This window comes from Myxocyprinus asiaticus, chromosome 1 (assembly GCF_019703515.2).
Source record: "Myxocyprinus asiaticus isolate MX2 ecotype Aquarium Trade chromosome 1, UBuf_Myxa_2, whole genome shotgun sequence".
Lineage (NCBI taxonomy): Eukaryota > Metazoa > Chordata > Actinopteri > Cypriniformes > Catostomidae > Myxocyprinus > Myxocyprinus asiaticus.
The window spans coordinates 56,303,049-56,326,158 of NC_059344.1; the positions used below are offsets into that span (position 1 = coordinate 56,303,049).

At 35.7% G+C, this 23,110-nt stretch overlaps 2 protein-coding genes across 4 annotated transcripts in view; one reads left to right on the forward strand and one right to left on the reverse strand.

The window, feature by feature from the left end:
• Positions 1 to 18,772, forward strand: part of LOC127442676 (peroxisome proliferator-activated receptor gamma coactivator 1-alpha-like) — a 54,776-nt gene extending 36,004 nt beyond the window's left edge. For all 3 annotated transcript variants that reach the window (XM_051701248.1, XM_051701953.1, XM_051702759.1), the window contains exons 9-13: positions 900 to 986; positions 4,100 to 4,220; positions 10,165 to 10,286; positions 10,890 to 11,041; positions 15,493 to 18,772. In XM_051701248.1, coding sequence (XP_051557208.1) covers positions 900 to 986; positions 4,100 to 4,220; positions 10,165 to 10,286; positions 10,890 to 11,041; positions 15,493 to 15,596 — 586 coding nt within the window. In that variant the 3' untranslated portion in view covers positions 15,597 to 18,772. The remainder of the gene's footprint in view (positions 1 to 899; positions 987 to 4,099; positions 4,221 to 10,164; positions 10,287 to 10,889; positions 11,042 to 15,492) is intronic.
• LOC127434310 (extracellular superoxide dismutase [Cu-Zn]-like) overlaps positions 1 to 23,110 on the reverse strand; it is a 794,804-nt gene that overhangs the window by 720,755 nt on the left and 50,939 nt on the right. The gene's annotated exons all lie outside the window — the stretch shown is intronic.

Consider the following 23,110-nt stretch of genomic DNA (forward strand, 5'->3'; position numbering starts at 1 on the left):
TCGAAAGACTTGTGGAAACCGCTCAAATGGTTTCGTCAATGGACCTTCATCCCATTAGTCTGAATTTTAGATTAATTTCTCTCCAGTACTCTTTGATGGTGCACTGTTGTTTTTAGTCGCAGCTGTTGTTTTGCTTGACAGCTTTGCCCACTCCATCCCTGCGAGATGAAAGAAACAGCCAGTGAGCGAAGCCCTGGACACTTTAAAGTGGGTTACATGTCAGCAAGACAATATTTACAGTGCATACTACGATTTTTTTTATTTATTTATTTATTTATTTATTTTTTAACAAAGGGAAAAGAGGCAATGCTGTTAAAGCAGATGCAGATTTTATAATACTCTTAATACCTAGTGACTGCAATGCTATTTTATGTGTCTATGGCATGGCAGCTTATATTTGATGGATTTTATCCATTGAAAGGTGATATCAACTCCACGTTACCATGTTAAAACAAAGATGTATCCAAACAATTTTGCTTAAAAGTTACCAGAAAATAATGAATCGTTTGACTTTTCTCGAAAGTGTGTCATAGAATACACTTTAAAATACATTATTTTTAAATGGGTGATATTGAACAATATGAAATTCAACAAAACCTCAATCTGAATTTTATCGCAAAAACATTATTTATCCCAATGTTTAAGTTATCAAGGGTTGTTATGTCACCTACTGGCCTTTAAGTCAAAGTTAACAGCACATGCAATTTTTCCTTCAATGCAACTCAAATTGTATATGTGCACATGTCTGCTGTTTATATCACTGTTTATATCAGTTATATATAGCATTTCTTTGCCGTGATCCTTTCGAATAAAGAAGGCTTATGTTGTAAGACTCAAAAGGTATACTTTCAGTTAGATTTACTAAGCATTTTGTTTTTGTTTTTCTGCTTACCACACAGGTCTCCAGACAATATGGATAATATCACTTTTATTTCCAGGATTTATAGAAGCCCTCAATCCCAGTCCATTTTTGGTCGGAGGCCCAGGTGAGTGTCTACATTTGTGAAATATCCTTGTGTTTATTACTCTTTAATATAATGTAAAACCTAATAACGGGGTTGCTGCAGAGTTTTTAAAATCAAATTTAAGACTTTTTAAGACCTTTTTTAAGACCTGAACAAATAAAATTAATATTGTATCCCCAAACCAAAACAAACCAACACAATCTCAAAATAAATCATGTATCACAAACTCTTTCTTAGGCAGGGGCACACATTCATCATGGTCTTAACATTGCTTATCAGTAAAACAGGGTAGGATATATGATGTTTAAAATACTCAAGACATGTTTTCCACATATATATCACATTAAAATTGGTTTATTTACCATTATATAAATAAATACAAATTAGAAGGGGGCATACTGCTCTGCAACGGCTGAAAACACTCACAAGCCCCCATGTGCTTGGAGAAAATACAACAGTGCCACATTTTCACTTTGAAGGATGCATTGCATGCATTTATTTAATTAAATCGTATTCTTTTTAAGTTTGATAATCACATTAGGTCATATCACGATATGATATGTCTTCCGCACCCAAATTTAAGACCTCTTTAAATACAAATTATGACTTTTGTTGTGTCATTTAAGATATTTAAGACTTTTTATGACCTTAAATTTTGGAAAACTGAATTTAAGACATTTGAAGACATTTTAAGGATCTGCTGGAACCCTGTACTATTATGTTAGAAAATATGCATGCTGATATTATAGACCTGTACATGAGGTAAAAGATAATCTACTTTGTCTGCAATACTTTCAAAGTATTCAAAGTCTGTCCTTATGCAAATGAAGCAAGTGGCTTGCTGACTCGGTCTAATTGATGATGAGTTATGATGATACATCATTTCAAGGCTTAAACTTTTAAAACTTTTACAATAAAGCTTCCGTTGGCAAGAACAGCTTTCATTAGGGACCCACTACCTCTCTGATATACCTTCTCCTTGATGGGCACAATATGAGCTTTAGTCTGCTCATATTGTACCTGTACACCATGTTGTTGCCACTGCTGCAAATGGTTGAAGAAAAAGTTGCAGTTTTTGGATGCAAAGTTCAAACTAAGCAAAAAGTAATGGCATATGAAGTTGTGCTGACAGGCACAGCTGCCAAATTTCTGCTATATTCCCTTAAGAGTCTAGCCATTGGGAGCTGTAACCTTTCGCGATGTAATGAGACATCTTATTAATGTGTTTGTTTGTCTTTTACGCTAAGAAGAATGGAAAGCGCTCTGCTCAGAGCTAGCTGATTCCCAAGGCCACTTGAGCAAAACAACAATACATCTATGTTCTCAGAGCAAATTGTTTATTGCTAAGAGGTTGCACTTTTATAGTTCAGGAGATTTAATGGAGTTTTCAGTTGTTTCGTTCAAACATCAACTTTGTCTCAGACATTTCTCGTAAAACTTGTAGAGTAGTAAAAACAGAAAAAAAAAGAGATGAATGTTGACATACAGGAAAAGTATAGAGCTTAAAAAAAAAAAAAAAAAGGCAGAGGCTATTTGCACCCTGGTGCAAATAATGGTATATGCTATTTACACCCCAGTGCAAATAGTGGCAGATATTATTTGCACCCCAACCCCGGTACAAATAATGTTAGATGCTAATTGCACACTGGTGCACATAGTGTCAGATGCTATATGCACCCTGGTGCAAATAATGATATATGCTATTTACATCCAGTACAAATAGTGGTAAATATTATTTGCAACCCAACCCTGGAGCAAATAATGGTAAATACTAATTGCACCCTGGTGCAAATAGTTTTAGATACCATTTGCACCCATATTTAAATACTTACATACAGTATAGGGGCATCACTGCAGTGTGTTTATTGTGTTTATTTAGAGTCCCACAGACAAACTACATTAACCCCTACCCCTAAACCTAAACTTAACCTTACCTTAGAAAAAATAACCTTGGTTTTATGACAGTAAGTGCTTTGTTGTGTCAGAAAAAGCGCTATATAAATGTAACATTCATTCAGTAATGTTGGTTATGGTTTCACACAGAAACCAGTGCGATCGACATACCCCGCCTCTGGATCAAACCCTTTTCTCTGCACTCCTTAACATTCACTGTGACCAAATTACTGTGATTAAATCAACATTTATATTCATTTTTATCTATTATTTTAAGTAGTATTAATAGAAATATTAAGAGTGGAAACAGAAAATCAGATTGGAAAATGAGTGGGACAAAACGCAGATTCGAACCACAGTCGCTAAGACAACACTACACAATCACACTCCATCTTTACTCCCCACACTACTGCAGCAACCTCTATTGGTTAGTTTGTCGTATATTTCTGTGGGTTTTTGCTATTTGTTTGTAGATGAATTAGGAGTGGAAAGCGATTGAAAATACATAGGCAAAAAGGTCAATTAGAAAAAAAATATGTGGATAACATAGACCAGATAATTTGATCTTTTTGGAGGAGTGTGTATTTTCTTTTTTTAATGTTAAAATACTTTCTCCTATACCATCTTAATGTACAGAGACAACTATAAGTAAGCCATTCTTTCTTTGATTCCCCTGAAATGTGTTAGCACTGTTTTGTTGTAAACATTGCTCTATTTTTACCAGCTTGGCATAGCAATGCTGGTTCAACCAATGGTGTGAGTTTAGGGTGACCGATGGCAATGATGACCTTTTTTGTATGACCAATGGCAGATTGGAGGAGTGTTTGAGAAAACTGTTTGAAAACAGCCATTATTGTTGCAAATCCATTTGGTAACATTAGTGGTGCAGAAATTGCACACCTTCAGCTTTAATGAGAAATGTTGATTTCATTTTAACATCTGACATTTAGTTGCAAACTGTGGTATTCTGGCTGATCTGAGCACAGTTTGTGACATTGTTTAGATCTCTTCTGAAACTCTTGGTACATGTTAGATTACTAGGGGGTTTTTCCCAGAAAAATCTGAGAAGCAGTAGACTTAAGAATAATTTAGAATAAACATCTCCATTTGCTCTCCATTTAATCTCATTGCTGTTTTGAAGAAACAAGCAATATGCTTAAGAGATCTCATTTGTGATTTTTGTTCAAATAAGGCACATGACATTTTTTCCTGGAATGTTTTCCCCTCCTTTTCAACTGTAGGTACGAGAGCTACGAGGAATATCAGCACGAGTGCCTAAAGCGGGAAGAGTATCGACGCAACTATGAGAAGCAAGAGTGTGAGAGGGCTGAGCAGAGGGAGAGACAATGGCAAAAAGCAATAGTGAGTAAACACACCGTTTTATTTTATTCAATTATTAGGTTTGGAGGTGTTTTTCTGTTCTGGTTTCTGTATTACTGGCAGGAATTGTACATCAGCACAGACATTATCCGTCTCTCAGGCTTTCTCTCCCTCCCATCACTGTCTATGCCTACAGAAAGCTTGAAGCACACAGCTATCCCAGCGCGCTCTCTCTCTCTCGCTTTTTTTTTTTTTTCAGAAAGTGATTTAATGCAAAGCCAAAACTCTGAATCATTCAGGCTACATGTGTTTCCTTTTTATCTCCCAGTTGTGTATTTTTAACATATCTGCTGCATTTTAGAATGGTGCCAGATTGTATTAATCACACCATGGACTAAATGCTAGCAAGCAGACAACCGAGGAAAAAAGTTCAATTAAAGGGATGGTTCACCCAAAAATGATCCAAAATGACCTCAAAAATTATTTACTCACACACATGCTGTTCCAAACTTGTATGATTTATATTATGGAACACAACAGGAGATGTTAGGGAGCCTCAGTCACCATTCACTTTCATTGCATTTTGTTTTCTCCATACAATGAAAGTGAACGGTGAGCGGGGCGTGAGCGAGGCATGGGTATGGCGTGAGCACCGCGTTTTCGTTTTCTGCGCCCATATTAACAGATGACACTGTTTACACTGCAAGCGTGAGTCATGAGGTGAAGCGTCCCAGACGCAGCAGTGAGCGGATAGTTTCGGCGATGAAACTATTTTTGCCGCGCGGCTTACGCTGAGCTCAGCAGCTGTGGGTGCAGTTCAACACTAAAATAATCAAGATATTATTGAAAAGACACAAAAGCAAATAAAAATTATTCAAACCGAACTTATAGTACACTACAATGTCTGTATGCAAGTAAACTCAATCAAATAAATAAAGAATTAATAAATTGCCGGACCTTTTGCCATTCTGTGTATATAGGTGTACAGATGGGTGTACAGTTTAGACACAACATTAATCAATCACAACCAAGTGTGCTGATAAAGGTGTAGTACCCACTGTTGTCCTTGAAGCAGCAATAGCCTCAGCTTATTACGACCTTATTAAAGAAATAATTTGCCGTAGGATCCCATAGATAACTTTATTTCCTGCACAGAGGCGCTGCTGTTTCTCGCGGAAGAGACGCAGCCAGTTTGAATGTCCAATGCGACCGCCCCGCTCACGCCCCGCTCACGCCCTGCTCACGGAGGATGTGTGAACCCGGCATTAGGCTAACATTTTGCCTAACATCTCCTTTGGTGTTCATCAGCAGAAGATAAAAAGTCAAAGGTGTTTTGAACAACATGAAGGTGTGTGAATGATGACAGAATTTTCATTTTGGGGTTTCTATCCCTTTAAGATACCCCAAATCAAAGCTATAATAATATGTCGTCCCAAAACAAGCATTTTAATTTGAACAGTAACATATTTGAAAATCAGTTCTGTGAGATGAAATATCGGTTTTGTTCTCTCTGGCTGTGCCTGACCAGACTGTGAAATGAGATGGGTTTCCAACTCAGTTCACTGATAAATGCACACGTCAAATAATGCACGCATGACTTGGCCCTGGCGTACATTTTTTTCTCTCATTTCTTCGTGTGCCGCGGCAGCGGGACAATTACTAGCGGCAGCAGCTGAGCTGTCAGAAGAGGTTTTGGGGGGGCAAAGGATGTGAAAGCTTCATATGAAGCGCAAGTCTCAGGGTGTCATCTTTAAAACCTCACCACATTTATCAGCTGTCAGCAACAAAACCAGCAATTCAGCAAACACTCTTGTCTCCTATTGTACATGAAAGAAGCGTGTGGCGAGCTGCAGAGAAAATGCAAAAAGAAACCCCTCTCAGGTGTTCCGGTTAATTTGTAGGTTTTTTTGTTTTTTGTTGTCGCTGTTCTTGTTGTGACACGGTGACATCATGTACAGAAGTGAGTTATGGTTCTACTGTGGGGCAATAGATATGTATCGTAATTTTATGTATGACTTACAATAGACCTCTGGTTATAGTTGAGGATCATAAGTTTATTATGTCAAAAACAATGGCAGGTACATGAAAATATGAATAAATAATGCCAAGTAAAAAGGGTTGAGGCTTGTTCTTTGTCTCAAGATTAGCAAACAGAATTAAATAATAATAATAAAAAATAAATAAATAAATAAATAAAAAATAAAAATAAAAAAACTACATATTTTTATACATTCTGCCTGGTGGGTTCTTTAAGTTTTCCCAGTATATGTGGTAACCTTGTCTTTTTTGGTTCATAGAACAATGGACTAGTATAGTTTTATTGTGCCTGTGGCTTGGTTTGTACCTCACACTGGTGACTGTGGCTTAATGATAGTCATAAAATATTATCCCATAACGTATTTTTTATTTGGCCATTAAGTTGGTTCTTGTCATTAGAATTGTTTTGTGATCCTTCCTTGTTTTCTGACTTACACGTTTAAGAGCATTAAGACATAGTTTTTAACAGCATCTTTGATTTTAACTTCAGTATCAAAAACAGTTTAGTTGGTAAGTTCAAGTGATTTCCGATAATCAGTTCAAAGTGTTAATTTCAATCAGTCATTTCAAATCTCCAATTCATCGATTAATTGGCATCAACATATGGAAATGTTCACGAAAGTCACTGTGAGGCATTTTTCATATCTTAATTTTTGTTTTGTTTTGTAAAAACATACTGGATGTACACAGATATTGTTGTTTATTACGTATTGGTATATTGGTGCATACAATAAACATCAATTATTAAATATCATTCCTAGTGTTCATTAACTGAGGAACTTATATTGTTACCTCTTTTATATTTTAGTACTTCACAACTTGATTGAAATGATGGTTTCTCTCATAAATAAATAAATAAATAAAAAAGCAAATAAATAAATGCATAAATATTGAGATGATACTGTATATAAAAGATATGGAGTATTTTGTATTTTATTAATTAATTAATTTTTAACTATATCAACCAGCCCTTTTGAGAGTATTTTAGACAGTAAAGGACTGATAAAAGTCTTCAACCTACAAGTATATGTGATTTACCCCAAAAAAAAAAAAACAGTATTTGGTATATAGTTAATAAAATCCACTATAAAAATCAACAGAACACTATAGCTGCTCCATTATTAGTTCAAAGGGGAAATAGCTGTATAATATGATGGCCTCATCTTGTTTTCATAATCCCATGGTTAGTCCATAGCTGTAATAAGCTGAAACATTCAGTACAGGCGAAAAGCTTAAAGCTGTTCCACTGCCTGACCCGCACATCAGTAAATAGAGAGAAGCTATGTTCAGAATAGCATACTAACCAACTACTCTCACAATTGCTGCAGTATATAATATGAATACTATTGCAAATTATGTAAAATTTCTGTATACATAAAATATATGGATGACCTACTACATTTGCAAAAATGTGCAGTATACAGATCTTAGTACTGTATGTGGAATAATGTATCCCACAAAACACTTGACTCATTCTTTGATCAGACTGCCAAAAGTTAAAGGGATAGTTCACCCAAAAATGAATATTCTCTCATTATTTACTCAACCTCATGATATCCCATGTGTGAATGACTTTCTTTCTTCACCAGAACACATTTGAAGAAAAATAAAAAAAATATATTAGCTCAGTAGGTCCTTAAAATGTAAATGTTTCTCTTTTGAAGCTCCAAAAATCACAGACAGTCAGCATACACGTCATCGATACGACACCAACTGTTAAATAAATGTCTTCTAAAGTGACACGATCGCTTTTGGTGCGAAAAATATCAATATTTAAGTACCTTTTTTAACTCTAAATCATGCTTCTGGTCAGGAGCGATACGCGCGTGTGACGTAATCACATTGGCATTTGAAACATGCAAGAACTGAGGCACGTGCGTAACAGCCGGAAGAGCAGTGCAGTTTACAAGTGAGACGGAGGAATGCTGTAGAGTAGCTTGGTTGGTTTTGGTTTAGATATGTATTCATCTGAGACTTTACTCACAATGGTGCGTTTGTGTGCTTATCCTGGATGTCTCAACCAAGTGGAGAATGTGAGATTACGTCGGTATCATACATCACATGAGAGACTGCTTGAGCTCCACACTCTCATGACCAGTGTTGGGTAAGTTACTCTAAAAAAAGTTCTTAATTACTAACTACTAATTACATCTTCTACAGTGTAATTAAACAACTGCACTAATTACTCTTTCTGAAAAGTAATTGCATTACTTATTACTAATTACTTTCTAAAACCCTTATCAACCTCGACCAGATGAAAAATACAAGGATAGACATGAAATTGTTCTTTTAATTCTTTCAAATAAATCATATAAAATCAAATAAATTATTTATGAACTGGCCAAAGAATTTAAGGGGGCAGCGTTAAATTAGAAAACATATATTTTAACATTAGACGTTAAATTTCGATTTTTAATTCACTGTTGTTTTATATAGAATTGTTCTAGAGTCTATACAGTATTTAACACAATTACATCAGAAGTAACTGTAATTAAATTACTGAAAAATTAAGAGTAATCCCTTTCTTTACTTTTTTCAATGAAAAAGTAATTTAATTACAGTAATTAATTACTTAGTAATGCATTACACCCAACACTGCTCGTGACTCCTAACGGAAGCAATGGTTTATAGTTAAAAAGTACTTAAATATTTATATATTTTTTCAGACCAAAAGTGATCGTATCACTTTAGAAGACATCAGTTTAGCTGCTGGAGTTGTATCGATGACATTTATGCTGACTGTATGTGTTTTTTGGAGCTTCAAAAGAGAAATCTCCATTCACTTTCATTTTAAGAACCTACTGAGCTGAGAAATTTTTATATTTTTCTTCAAATGTGTTCTGGTGAAGAAAGAAAGTCATACACACCTGGGATATCAGGAGGGTGAGTTAATAATGAGAGAATTTAAATTTTTGGGTGAACTATCCCTTTAAAGCAATAGTTCACCCAAAAATGAAAATTCTGTCATAATTTACTCATCCTGATGTTGTTTCAAACTTGTATGACTTTCTTCTGTGGAACACAAAAGGAGATGCCAGGCAGAATGGCAGCCTCAGTCACCATTCATTTTTGTCATTCTGTTGTTATTCTGCCTGAAATCTCCTTTTATGTTCCACAGAAGAAAGAAAGTCAGATGTGTGGTGACAGAATTTTAATTTTTGGGGGAACTATCCCTTAAAGACATGCACTACCAGTCAAAAGTTTTGAAACACTTACTCATTCTTTATTATTATTATTTTTTTTTTTTTTTTTTTTTCACATTTTAGAATAATAGTAAAGTCATCAAAACTATGGAATAACATAAATGGAACTATGGGAATTATGTTGTGTCTATTTGGAGAATACTGAATCTATGTTGGGCACTTATTGGCTGCTTTTCTTTATTATTTGGTCCAAGTCATCAATTTTTTTTATTTTATTTTTTTTATTAAATTTTAGTTTTATAATGAAATACATTTATATGGTGGCACAATTATATTTTTGTCTACAAAAATAATTTCAAACATTTAAGCATACGCCTTCAGATCAAAAGATTTTTAAGATCATGAGAATCATTTCAGTCAAGTATTTCAAAACTTTTGACTGGTAGTGTATTTACGCAAAATTGGATTCAAATGTGTGGGGGAAAAACTTGGAATAATGCCTACTTTTTACCTTTTTTTTTTTTTTTAAGTGAGATAGTATCCCATTCCTAAAGTAGCCAGAGAGAGAGTTTTGCTGTACTGTACTGCTTGCTTGAACCCACACACATTAAACAGAGTGAAAATGATAAAAGAGAGTCCTCCAGCCATTTTCTCCAGACTGTTCTTGGCTTTCCCACAGTGCTGGATGTTAATTACAGTCATGGGGTGAGATTGAAAAAAGTTGAGGAGAGAGGAAAGAGGGAACAAAGGAAGGCAGAAGCTCTATGTTAGACTAATCTCTCCTCTCTCGTTCCCTTTATGACCAGGAGGAGAGGCGAGTGGTGTATGTGGGATGTCTTCGTGCCGACAGCTCACGCACTGAGCTCATTTGCCGCTTTGAAGTCTTTGGCGAGATTGAGGAGTGCACAGTCAACTTGAGACATGACGGGTAAGACTGTGGGCTGGAGTCAGTCTGAGTTTGTTTCTGGATTGTGTGTGTTAAATAGTAAAATGAGTCAATATCTTTCTTGAGCATTAAAGGAATCTTCCAAATCTACTTAATTATGTACTTTAGCCCAGTGGAAAGTAATTAAGAGAGCAGGCTTAGCTTAAGCTGGTTTGCTAGACTTAGCTGATCTTCAGCTGGTCTAGCTTTGCCAAGTTCGTACTCAGCTAGTTTAAGCTGGTTGGCCAGCTAGTCCCCAAACCTGACCAGATGACAAGTGCCCAAAATCCCTCTAAAACCAGCAAATAGACCAACATGATTGTGAGACCAGCTTAGACAAGCAAACCAGCTAAGGCTGGTTTAAGCTGTTTCTTTCAGAAAGGTTGGCTCATCTCCTTAGCAACTCCCACATAGCAAATGCTGAATCTGTCTTCGCAAAAGACTACAAATAGGATTACACTGTAACACTGGCTGCAGAAAAGTGAGAAGTCACCTATTTATTGATTCCAATTTTGCAATTATATGGTATGAATGGGGACTGAAAGAAGCGTACCTAGTTTCTGTACCCTCGGTCACCTGACTCTTTATTTTCTATTTTTCTTCCAGGGACAATTTTGGCTTCATCACCTACCGCTACACTTGTGACGCACTTGCTGCCCTTGAGAATGGACACACCTTGCGCTGGTCGAATGAGCCTCACTTTGAGCTCTGCCTTGGTGGACAAAAGCAGTTCAGTAAATCGAATTACACAGACTTAGGTAAGTGGAACAGCTTGGCTGTACAAGTGACTACAGTCACAACACAACCCAATAGCCTTCTTAACACATAAATAATAGTCTTGAGATATGTCTTCTTTGATGTTTTTTCAAATTACAAAAGATGCACCCTAAGTGCACCTTTTTGTTTCTTTATACATATAGTAGACATTCTGTGCAGAATAGTGTGCTCTACCCATGAATATATGTTTCATATATTGGCCTCATGGATGTTTGGAAAAGGGCGAGATGTGAAAACAGTAAGGAAGGGTAGGATAATACGGTCAAGTCCCATCAGCTTCCTCTACGCAAGTGGGTTTCCATCTGCCTACTGTTGAACAAGACCTCACCGTGACACTGAGAAGTGAGCCAACTGCAGAAAGAGTGAAAGACAGTGGGAGAAACAATAGAAATTAAGAGGAAGAGCTCTGTTAGGGAGTGACTGATTTATAAATAAACAGCTCATCTCTATCTATCCCAGTCAACCCCAATTCTGAAAAAATTGGGACAGTATGGAAAATTTTAATAAAACAAAAAGGAGTGAATTTGTAAATTCTGTTCACCCTGTGCTATATTGAAAGCACTACAACAACACATTATTTGATGTTTTACCTTAATATACTTAATATACACTAATTTCAAATCAGATGAGATAGGGGCAATAAAAAACTATTAACAATCTGGCAAGTTGAAATAGCAAGGTGATGTGAAACAGATGTTTAACAGGTGAGGCAATTGTGTTAAGGAGCCTCCAAACAAAATTCTAGTCCTTTAAGAGCAAGGATGGGTCAAGGCTCGCACATTTGCCAACAAATTGGAAAACAATCCAACGCTTTGAGAACAATGTTCCCCGAAGACAAAATTAAAGAATTTTGGCCATTTCAATCTCTACAATGCACAAAATAGTCAAAAAGAAAAATTAAAGGAATTCAATCTTGGTGCGTAAAGGGAAAGGCTGAAAACCACTTCTTAATGCACATGACCACTGATCCCTCAGATGTCACTGTCTTTAAAAGTGTCATGCATCTGTAATGGATATCATGACATGGGCTTAGGAATACTTCAGTAAAACTTTGTCAGTCAACACCATTTGCTGCTGCATCCACAGATATAAGTTAAGGCTTTGCCGGGCAAAGCAGAAGCCATACTGTCCTAAAACGCAGCAGACTTCTCTGGGCTCGGCCTTATCTGAGATGGAAAGTATAACAGGGGAATCATGTTTTGTTGTCCGACGAGTCCACATTTCAAATCATTTTTTTTAATTTTATTTTTTTATTTAATAGCCATCTCTGGGCCAGAGTAAATTGACCATCCAAGCTGTTTTCAGCATCAAGTCCAAAAGCCAGTGTCTGTCATGTTATGGGGGTGTGTTTGTGCCCATGGCATGGTTAACTTGCACATCTCTGGGGGCACCAATAACGTAGAAAGATGTAAAATTTTGGAGTAACACATGCTGCTATCTAGATGCCATCTTTTCCAGGAATATCTCTATATTTTACAGCAAGACAACACCAAACTACATGCTGCCTGGATTACAAGCGTATGGCTGCGTAAGCAGAAAGTGCGGGTGCTAGATTGGCCTGCCTGAAGTCCTGATCTGTCTCCATTTGAGAATGTGTGGCGCATTATGAAGCGCAAAATGCGGCATTGAAGGCCCTGTACAATTGCACAGCTGAAGTCCTGCATAATGGATAAATGGGGGGAAAATTTGTGTCTTCAGTGCCCAGATGCTTAATAAGTGTTATTAGAAAAAATGGTGATGTTACACAGTATTACTGGTAAACACTTGACTGTCTCAACTTTTTTTGGAGCATGTTGCAATCACACAATTTGAAATTAGTGTATATTTAATAAATAAATAAATTCACAAGATAAAACATAAAATAACTGATTTGGTGATGCTCTAAATAGGCACCAAATAGCACTTAGCACAGGAGACTCGACTAGCAATTAATTTGAATAGAGATGTGACACTTTAAATATGCGATATAAGCTATTTTAATTGCACTGAACTATTTTGTTATGAATACTGAATAATCAACATTTCTCTCATTTCCTCTGCCATCTTCTTGCAAAGGATGCATGTGATACAGCTGAATTTCACTGAAACTATGTATCTCTAGTAGACAACATACAGTAATTGTGTCCTACCTTTTTGAAACAGCAGCTAGGAGTGCCTATGATACCTTAAAATGCAACTCTCTAGGTTGGGGAACAGAGCACTGGTCTGTCTCTCTCACGGAGTTCTCGATGTGTTTTCCATCCCAAAGCACTTATTTCCTTTCAATCTCACCCCATCATCCACTTTCTTAAACATATCCAAAGGCTTTTAGACACACTTGCAGGATTTTTGTTCCGACCCATAATTTGAACCACTGTCAGTAGAGCATTCCTCCTTTTATATGCACTATGCCCTCTGTCCAGGATTACCACGGTGATGATCTAAAATGTATCACATTGATGGATCTGTGAATGACAAATTCCTTTGTAAAATATTATGGGGATTTTTTCTACTCATGATGCCTTTTATGGGGTTGTGGTGGTAATAGGCAATCAGGATCTCTCCCTCCCAAAGGATAAATGTGTCTTTTGGGGGGCAGGGAAGAGATAGCAAGCAAAGGAATTTAATCCTAAGGGCAGATCCTTCCCATGTTGGAGGGAATGGTCCTCTGTGTAGCCCAACATAAGATTATTGCCTTATATCATAATCAGGGTTGTTTTAGAATTTAAGAAATGGTTCCCTTTCAATTCATAAGTTAAATTGAATTGGTCACAACACACAGGATGTTCAATTATCATTTTAAAGAGGAATGTTGCTTAATTACAGTTTACAAAAATTCAACACAGTAACACAAGAGAGGAATTTCATTTCTACTTCCGTAAATTTGAATTAAAATTCTCCAACATGTTTGCTACCTCTACAAATTCAAATTTAGGAATTTAACTGGAATTCAAAAGGCATTCTCAATTAAATTCTGAATGGTGCACAACCCTGGTTATAATAAGACGAATGGAACACTAGTGGTGTGCACTTCAATATTTAGTCAATGCTCCACTCCACATTAATTTTCCACAAAATGTGAGGTCAAGGACGTGAAATGCTTGGGACGTTGGGATGATTGGTTCAGTGCCATTGATGGTGCTGCAGGTCAATGGAAGGGAACAAGAACACTTTCCTTTGAATAATGAGGGCATTACTGTGTATTTCGAAGGCTCAGGTTAAGGCCAAATGTATTCAGATTGTGGACGTAATATGTCCTTCAAAGTTGAGCATAGAAGCGTTTGTTAAGGGACATATTGCAAAGCTATTCTATTTGGGAATCTAGCCCAACCTCAGTGCAGATGGATGGGCTAACCTTCATTTCGCTAGGCCTTTCACCAGAGTGAGGGTTTTATGGTGAATGTAGTCTGAACTGGTGCTGACAGTTTCAGATAAAGAGGAAATAACGGGACAAAGAAGGAACTAGAAAAATGCCACACCATGGCAGCCTCAAAACCTTCCTCTCAATCTTCTGCCTTTCTCTTCCGCTTTGCTCCTTGTTTTCTGAGACTCTGTCCATTAGTTCTAAGTTGAGTGCAGGGGCATTTTTCATCGTTCAAGGTGCATGGCATGACACAATCCTCCCCTTAGCCATAGTATTAGATCACGACTGGCATCTCCTGCCTGCCATGGTCATTACCATTTCTCATGTGCTCTGACTGTGCCACTGTGCATGTGGGGGCACCATTTGTGAAGCTGCCTGCCACTAGAGATAAGACAGACATATTTGTTATCCTGGCCACGAATCAAACTGAATGTCTAATAGCAGTCCAGTTTTCATCTTGAGCTCCCGACTCTGTTTAATTATTGAAGTTTGCTATTTAAGCCAGATGACAAGTATATTAAAGGAGGGATTGATATGATAGCAGCAAAGTCTGAGTCATAGAAGGCAGATTTGTTGTGTTTTAAACAGGCAACTCCCACAAACCAATGTTTGCATTTTAGCAAGTGTTTTAGCATATAATGCCCAATAATGCTAATTCAAATGCACTTTAAAGGAATAGTTCACCCAAAAATGAAAATTCTGTCATCAATTACCCACCTTAATGTTCCAAACCTGTTTTACTTTCTTTTCTTTTTTTTTTCTTTTTTTTCATATGTGGCACAAAAAAGAGATGAATAAAGTGAAAGTGAATAATGGTTTGGAACAGGTTTGAAATGCATGAGAGTAAATACATGATGACATAATTTTAATTTTCTATTGCTGATATGCACCTCCTAAATCCCAATTTAACCCTTGGCTGTCATGGTATTTTGCTATCAGCAAGAGATCCCCAAACTGTAAAGCAGTTGTTACAAACAGACCAACACAGAGGTTAAATTACACCTTTGAAAATGACATATTGAAATTGGAGGCCAATGTCCCTGATTAACATAGATGTTAAAATCTGCCAATATCTCTCACTTCTTTCAGATTCCAATTCTGACGACTTTGATCCAGCCTCCACTAAAAGCAAATATGACTCCATGGATTTTGACAGCTTGCTACGAGAGGCCCAGTACAGCCTGAGAAGGTAATGAGCACCACAGCACCAGCTGGCTACAAAGAGAGGGATTTGCAATACCTCACTGTTGTTTTTGTTCTTTCAAAACAAGACTACCAGAAGTTTTACACTTTATAAAAGTGGGAAGAATATATGTGTATGAAAAAAAGTTATACGTATATAAAAGGATATATATGTATACCTGCAAGCAAAGTTTACATGAACCTAGCTGCTGTAAAGCTGAGGAGAGATATTACCTTTGGGAATAGCCAGTGGAGTAGTCTATTGGACACTACTTTTGTGGACTACTCCGATCTGTGTGTGTGTGTGTGTGTGCTGTACTGCTGCATGAGGCTCTGAAAGAGACATATCTTCATCAGAGTTTGCTCCACACACCACATCACCCTCAGCGCTTTTGAGAGGTGAAAAAAGTGCAGCTTGTTCAGTCTGTTTTTATCGTTTGGAGTTTATTTTTGTGTTTTTTTTATTTTTTATCCGGTGTTTGGATGTGGTTACATTATTGATAAGGGTTTGGGGAAATTTCTTGGATGTTCAAGGTAACATTGTCTACATTTATTGTGGGAGAAAAATTTAGTCAACTATTTACAGATATTATTAAAAAGAATATTTTTATTTCATGTGCATATCAGCATTGTTTGTTTGTTACAGTTATGCACTGTAAAATGCAGCCTTTTTAAGATGAAATTTTCTTAATTGAGAATGTTGATCAGTAGTCATTACAATGATGTATAACCTACATGGCATTTAGATGACATGATTTGATTGTAAAAATATGTATGGAGATTTATTGCTCTTTTTAGGGGGGCTTGCAACAGATTTTTTCTCTATTTTTCCTTTGTTCTTTTTTCCTTTTCTTTTTTTAGCTCCGTGTGCAGTTTCATCCGATTTTAAAGTTAATGACTCAGTGTTTTGCTTGTACATGCAGTGTAAGATAGATTGTCATGAGTTTATGTTCACAACTGTATAAAAAGATAAGCCCCAAGATATTTTTTTATCCTTTATGTCTGAAGGAATCAATAGCTTTTATTTAATTTCACTGTGCACACGAATCATTGTTATTGTTCCTGTTTGATAATACACTTTGACAAAGAGATGACTAACACAGAGTAACTCATGCTTATTTATGTATTTATCTCAGTATTCTAATCAAAATATTTATGGCTGCCATCTCACATGATGCGCCTTACAAATTTTTGCTATTTATATTCTTTGTTATTCAACAATCACTGGAAAGGATGTAAATTAAATGTTCTAAGAAAATATTGTTTTTATATGCCTTCAGAGATAGAAAAAAATATTGTATGATCACTTTTTTAGGCTCATTTTGAACTTTGCTGCTCCAAACTCAAGTGATTTATGTGTCCACTTGTTTTCCAGCTCTAAAACACTTCCATACCCCCTTTTCATCTCTTTTTTTATTACATGAAGCAATAAAATTATTTTGCAGGTATTTTGTTGTACCACAGAGAATCTGTCTTTGCTCCACACTTTTTGATTATGTGAATGCCAAACTAAAGTTTACAGTTTTCTTTCCTGAATTTTTTTTTAAATAAAAAATTTATTTGAATGAAAAAAAAAAAAAGAATAAAAAAAATATAATAATAATAATAAAAAAATAATAATATATAGGATGATATTGATCTTGTCATTACAATAACTCAAAATAATGAAAAGTAATAATGGAATATGAAAATGTGAATAAAAATAAATAAAAAAAAGCAATAAATTATTTTTCAAAGCTGTATTTTAGCTCATGTTGTTGTATGTTTTCAGACATGACTAATTACCCAGACTCTGTTCATATATAGGGGGTCAGAACACGGATCGTAAAACCACTCGAAAGAGAAATTATCTACCCCTCCATGTGCAGGCTATGAATGCATACGTGTGTGTGTTTGTGTGTGTGTGTGTGTGTGTGTGGGCGGGTTTGGTTGGTTTATGAGGAAAAAAATTAGGTTACAAACTGGTAATTACAAAGGTATTATGCTATAAATGTGGTTTATGAGGACATTTCTAGTGTCCCCATAATTCAAATCGCTTAAAAACATACTAAACAATGTTTTTTTGAAAATGTAAAAATGCAGAACGTTTTTTGTGAGGGTTAGGTTTAGGGGTAGGGTTAGGGTTAGGGGATAGAATCTATAGTTCGTACAGTATAAAAATCATTATGTCTATGGAGATTCCTCATAAAGATAGCCACACCAATGTGTGTGTGTTTGTGAGTGTGTATGTAGGTGTGTGTGTGTGTGTGTGTGTGTGTGTGTACAGTATGTGTGGGTCTGAATTAAAGAAATGCAACATAAACTAGTTGTTGGGGTAAAAATCCAAAAACTACATGGCAATTCAGGTTTGCTAAAAGTAAAAACCAATTGCTACAGCAAAACAGCTCTCGTTATGAGTTCTAGTGAATTAAAACCACCAGCAAAAGCTGTCTTGTTCTTTGGTGTGGTTTAAAGATACCTTAGTGTAACTAATTTAAATTGCCCAAACACAACAGTACCTAGTCACTCACACTTAAGGTAACCTTGCAGTTTTTGTCAATTAATGGCAGTTTTTGTTGTTGTGTTGAACTGTTTTAGAATAAAATAACTTACTTTTATATACCTTATATTAAACTAAAAAAGTCAGAACAACTTTCAAAAGCAGTTATGGTATAGATGAAACTGTCTAATGTCAGCAATATCAAGGGGGTCAAACATTTTCTACTTATTTTTCTCTCTGCACAGAGCTTGGGTATGGAGTCATGTCCTGTTTGATATATGTGGCTTTAATCGTTGCAACATATAGTATATGTTGCAAGTATGCTTTGTAAATTGCTGGAGTAGCAATATGTTACAACACCTGACTGGGTGTATCTCGTGGAGTGGCAGATTTTTTACCACAGTGAAAATTCTTGAAGTATTTGCCACTGCTTTGGACATTTATTTTGTGTGTGTTTCCATAAAGAACAGGATATATTGAGGCTGTGTGTGGTTTTGTGTGTGGATTTGATAGAGTGTGTGTATTTTGGGTCAAGGGGACTGTGTTTGGCTGTTATCTTCTATTTGTCTCCTATACTTGTTGCCTTCTGCTGAGTCCTAACCAATGCCTTTGTTTGTTGTACGTATTGTACAATCTTTGTTGTAATTTTTAATTTTTATGTGTAGTTTTCAGCAGCCTCGCCATGCCAATAAAGGGAAATGTGTCTAATTTATTACTTTCCTCCTTTTTGTGATTTGTGCTTATTTAAACTACTGTAGTATCTAATAATTTAGAATCAGTGTTTCAGCTATTGTGTAGTTCATATTGACAATACTGATGGTTCTCAACTAATGTGTCGTGACTAGGGTTGCCACCCATCCCGTTAAATAAGGGATTGTTTAAAGATGAAATGATACGTCCTGTGCCGAATCAATACGGGACACAATTTGTCCTGTATTTAAGCTGGTCAGATGGCAAAATAGTTCCAGATCCTTAGTTCAACATTGATATGAGTTGTCAGTTTTGCCTACAACCTGTAAGGGGCTGTCTGAAAAGACCATACATTGTGCTAAAACTTGCTAACATTGTGAAGGGTGTAATAAGGGCCGTCTGAAATGTCCATACATTGTGCTAAAACTGGGGTTTTTTTATATTATTGAAAAACAAAAGGTTCAATGTAAATGTTCAATAAGATGTACAAAATTACACAGATTGAACAGTGTATGAAAACAATCACTGAGTCAAAGACAAGAAGTAAAGGTGAAGGGAAAAAAATAAAGTAAATGAAAAAAAAAAAAACAAAGATAAAGGAGATTAATAATCGAAGAAAAAAACAAATACATATTTTATAAGCCATTAGTTTCAGCAATAATAAAAACTTCACAGTTTTAGCCCCCCGGATAACAACTTTACAGAGAGTGTCCCGTATTTTACACCTTCAAAAGTGGCAATCCTAGAAGTGACACAAAAATGCCAGTGGAAACCAGGGAAAATACAATATTAAGTGCAAATAATACAATGCAAATAACTATAGAATTGTACATAGTTAGGATGGCAAAAGAAATAGGCTTCTCAACTCTCAAAAAGATGGATTAAATGCTTCCATAAGCTGTTGTTGTGGATGTCAGTGGCCGAACATCCGATCAAACAATCTTTCAAAAATTAATCTATCACTTGAAAATATGGTTAATACTAAAAATGGTAAATTTGCCTATGTAGCCTATGTCACATTAATAATGTTGCATATTTTTGGACTATCCAGTTCATGCTAATATTAAAGGATTTCAATGTTTAAGTTTGACAAAAAAAAAAAAAAAAAAAGTGTTTATTTTTTCCTCATCCTGGGGGTTACAAACATTAAAGTGTCCAAAAATTATTGAAAAGAGAGTCCCTTCAGATACTGAGGTCATGTGACTGTATAAAAACTCCACTGACCTCGAGGCAAATGATCCCATGTTTTCATTGTTATTTTCATGAGATACAAGGTAAAAAAAAAATAAAAGCATTGTTGGTAACACTTTACAATAAGGTTATAATTGTTAACATTAGTAAATGGTTAAAGTTTATTTATAAAACTACAATTGTTCATTGTAAGTTCATAATGCATTAATTAATGTTAGTTACTAATGTTTTGTTACTGTGTTGGGTCTCCACTTGATGTCCAATAAAAAATCTGGGTCCTGAAGCAAAACCGATAATCACAAGGGTAAACCCGGCTGGGTGATGTTGTATTCTGCAGATAATCACAGTAAGCTGTAGAGAGAGCACATTGTTTTGGATGACTCACTTGCAGAGTCAGTTATTTTTGGCGGATGCTCATGTTTTCGCCAACTCTGCACGAGCCTGAAAAATGACTGATGATAATCCCGTGGAGCTTGTGTCTTAATGCCCATAAACTCTTTTTGACAGGTTTTGCATACGCATTCCAGGAAAATTGTGCCTTTGAAAGGAACTGAGAATATTTTAGGTGAAGCGTACCACATTTGATGGCACATCTGTCCAGCTGAAATTTAATACTGTATCATTACTACTCAGTCCGTGAGAGAATAACATAGAGGAGGTGAATAACCTCTTCTCTTCTTTCAGAGATGTGGCAGCAGTGAACATTAAATTTTAAAAGAAGAGGATCCAATTGTGGATTTATTTATTTATTTATCTTTTTCATTAATGCTGTAGTTTAGCCTCAGAGAAAAGAGACACTTCTTTCATTTCGCCTTCACAATCTTGCAGGCAGGAGGTCTCTTAGAATCTGCCCTTTTCCGAACAATGAAGCTAGAAACTGTAGAGCCTTATTCTACCTCTGTCTTTTTGTGCAATACAGGTACTCACTCTGGTGATCCATCCATATTTTTCATTTCACAAAGCCATTGGTGAAAACTTAGGCCATCTCCCCTTTTGGTGCTCCCCAACCATCACTCCATCCTAAAAAACAAACAAACTTAATTTTACTTAGTTCATGATACATATACAATTATTATTATTTTTTTTTTAAATGTCATTAAAATTTTAAAGCTTAAATTTGATGTATTTTAAATACACATAATTAAATGATATTGTCACACTTTTTGCATAATTTCGCAAAATTACAGCTTGATTGGAAATTATGCGGGTCAAATTATATACAGTAGATATATAACTAATTCAAACCTGGAAATAAACAAAAATTTAGGATTACAAATTTTGACATAAAATGAGTAAGAAATATTTAAGATTTTGCATTATTTTAGGTCACTATAAAATAAGAAATTTGTAACTTTGGCCACGTTAAGTCCCTTTTTTTATTATTATACTGAAAAAAAAAGAAAAGAAAAGATTAACAAATCAAAACTATCTGACATTTCAAATTGTTTGAAGAATGCACCTTTCAATTAGATTACAGCTCTGCACATTTTGGGCATTCTCTTAACCAACTTCATGATGTATCCACCTTGAATTAAAATGTTTTTCTTAGGTACACCTGGACACAATTTTGCTTGGTTGTTGGCAGACAGGATGTATTCTAACCATATAAAGGCAGCAGAAATAAGCTAATACAGACTGAATTCACAGTGAGGTTTATTAGGATGGTGTTCTGGTTATTGATGATGATGAAATAACATCAAAGGAACAGTGGTGAGCTGACACTCCAGGATTGCAGTGAGCTAGCTAGTGTGTTATTTTGACGCATCATCGACACTGATCCCCAGCCTTGTGCTCCATCTCCTTCACTGTTTATTTTTAGAGTGCTTTATAAGCACCACACTATTTCATTGTCTCTGGGTAAAGTATATCACATTTACCTTCTTGTGTAGGACAACAGCTGCAAGCCAATCACCACCTTTGGGAATTAGCGTGCTGTAATGAGGAACGTGTTGGAGAACATTAACTCAATGTTAACCAAACTTCTAAATTTAATTGTGGTTAGACACTATGATGTGTTTGGAAGAGGTAGACAAGGTAGACAAATCTTATTTTGATCATCATTTGATGAATAACTGCTGCCATCGCAACAAAATTTACACAAACATCTCATCTTACATTTTAAACTAAATTTTGTTCATCACTTGCTTTTCACGGGTGCTAATAGTGCAGTATGTTTGTGCTAATAGTGCTGAGTTTTATAAAGGCACAACAACAAGCCTTATTTAGATAGAATCACTGCAACAACAACAAAAAAACAAAAAAAACTTGTATGATTTGTGTCTTATTTTCAGGTAACATACTTAAAACAAGACAGAAGATAAATGAATAACATAAGGTATTAAGTCTTGTTTTCAGAGAAATCTAACAAAATAATAATGAAAAATTATTTACAAATTGGGTAGGAAAAATAAACTGGTTTTCCCTTTGAAGCAAGTTTATTTTTATTTTTTAAATTTATTTATTCTAAACCCTTCAGCAAATAGTTTGTTATAAGTGAAAACGTAACACATTTTTCTTAGATTTTTATGAAAACAAGACAAAATATCTAATGTCCTTTTGCTTCTCAATTTTGTTTTTCTTGTTTAAAGAATGTTTTGATATTTTTACTGGAAAACAAGACAAAAATACTAAGAAAAAGCTTTCATTGCAGTGAAGGAGTATTGTTTGTGTTGGAATAATAATAATAATAAAAAAAGACAACTTAATTTAAATCCTCATAATGCAGTGCTATTTCAAGCCTGGTCTCATGAAATTTACATGAGCATTGTTTTGCAAAACTGAAATTGCATGCTTCATTACACCTTTGGCTGAAGTTTTCAAGTGAAATGTCCAGCGGGGGGCACCAAAACCGAGTGAAATGAGGTTGAAATCAAACAAGGATTTAGGGTGAATTTTAGATGGAGGTTTTAATAAAACATACCTCCCTAACCTAAAACTGTACTATAAAGGCCTTTTCAGACCAAACGCAACATGATAATGAGAGGTGAATAGCTGGCGAATGGCCCTTTCCCATAGAAAGCGGAGCGAATGACCACCGTTAGCACATTCACGCCTTTACAATAGGTGGCACTAATCAACAAACAATTTTACCCCGGTACAGTAGGAGGCTCAGTGCACCTTTAGCTGGTCTGCCCTCCGCCCTTGATGGTCCATGATAAGAAGAGG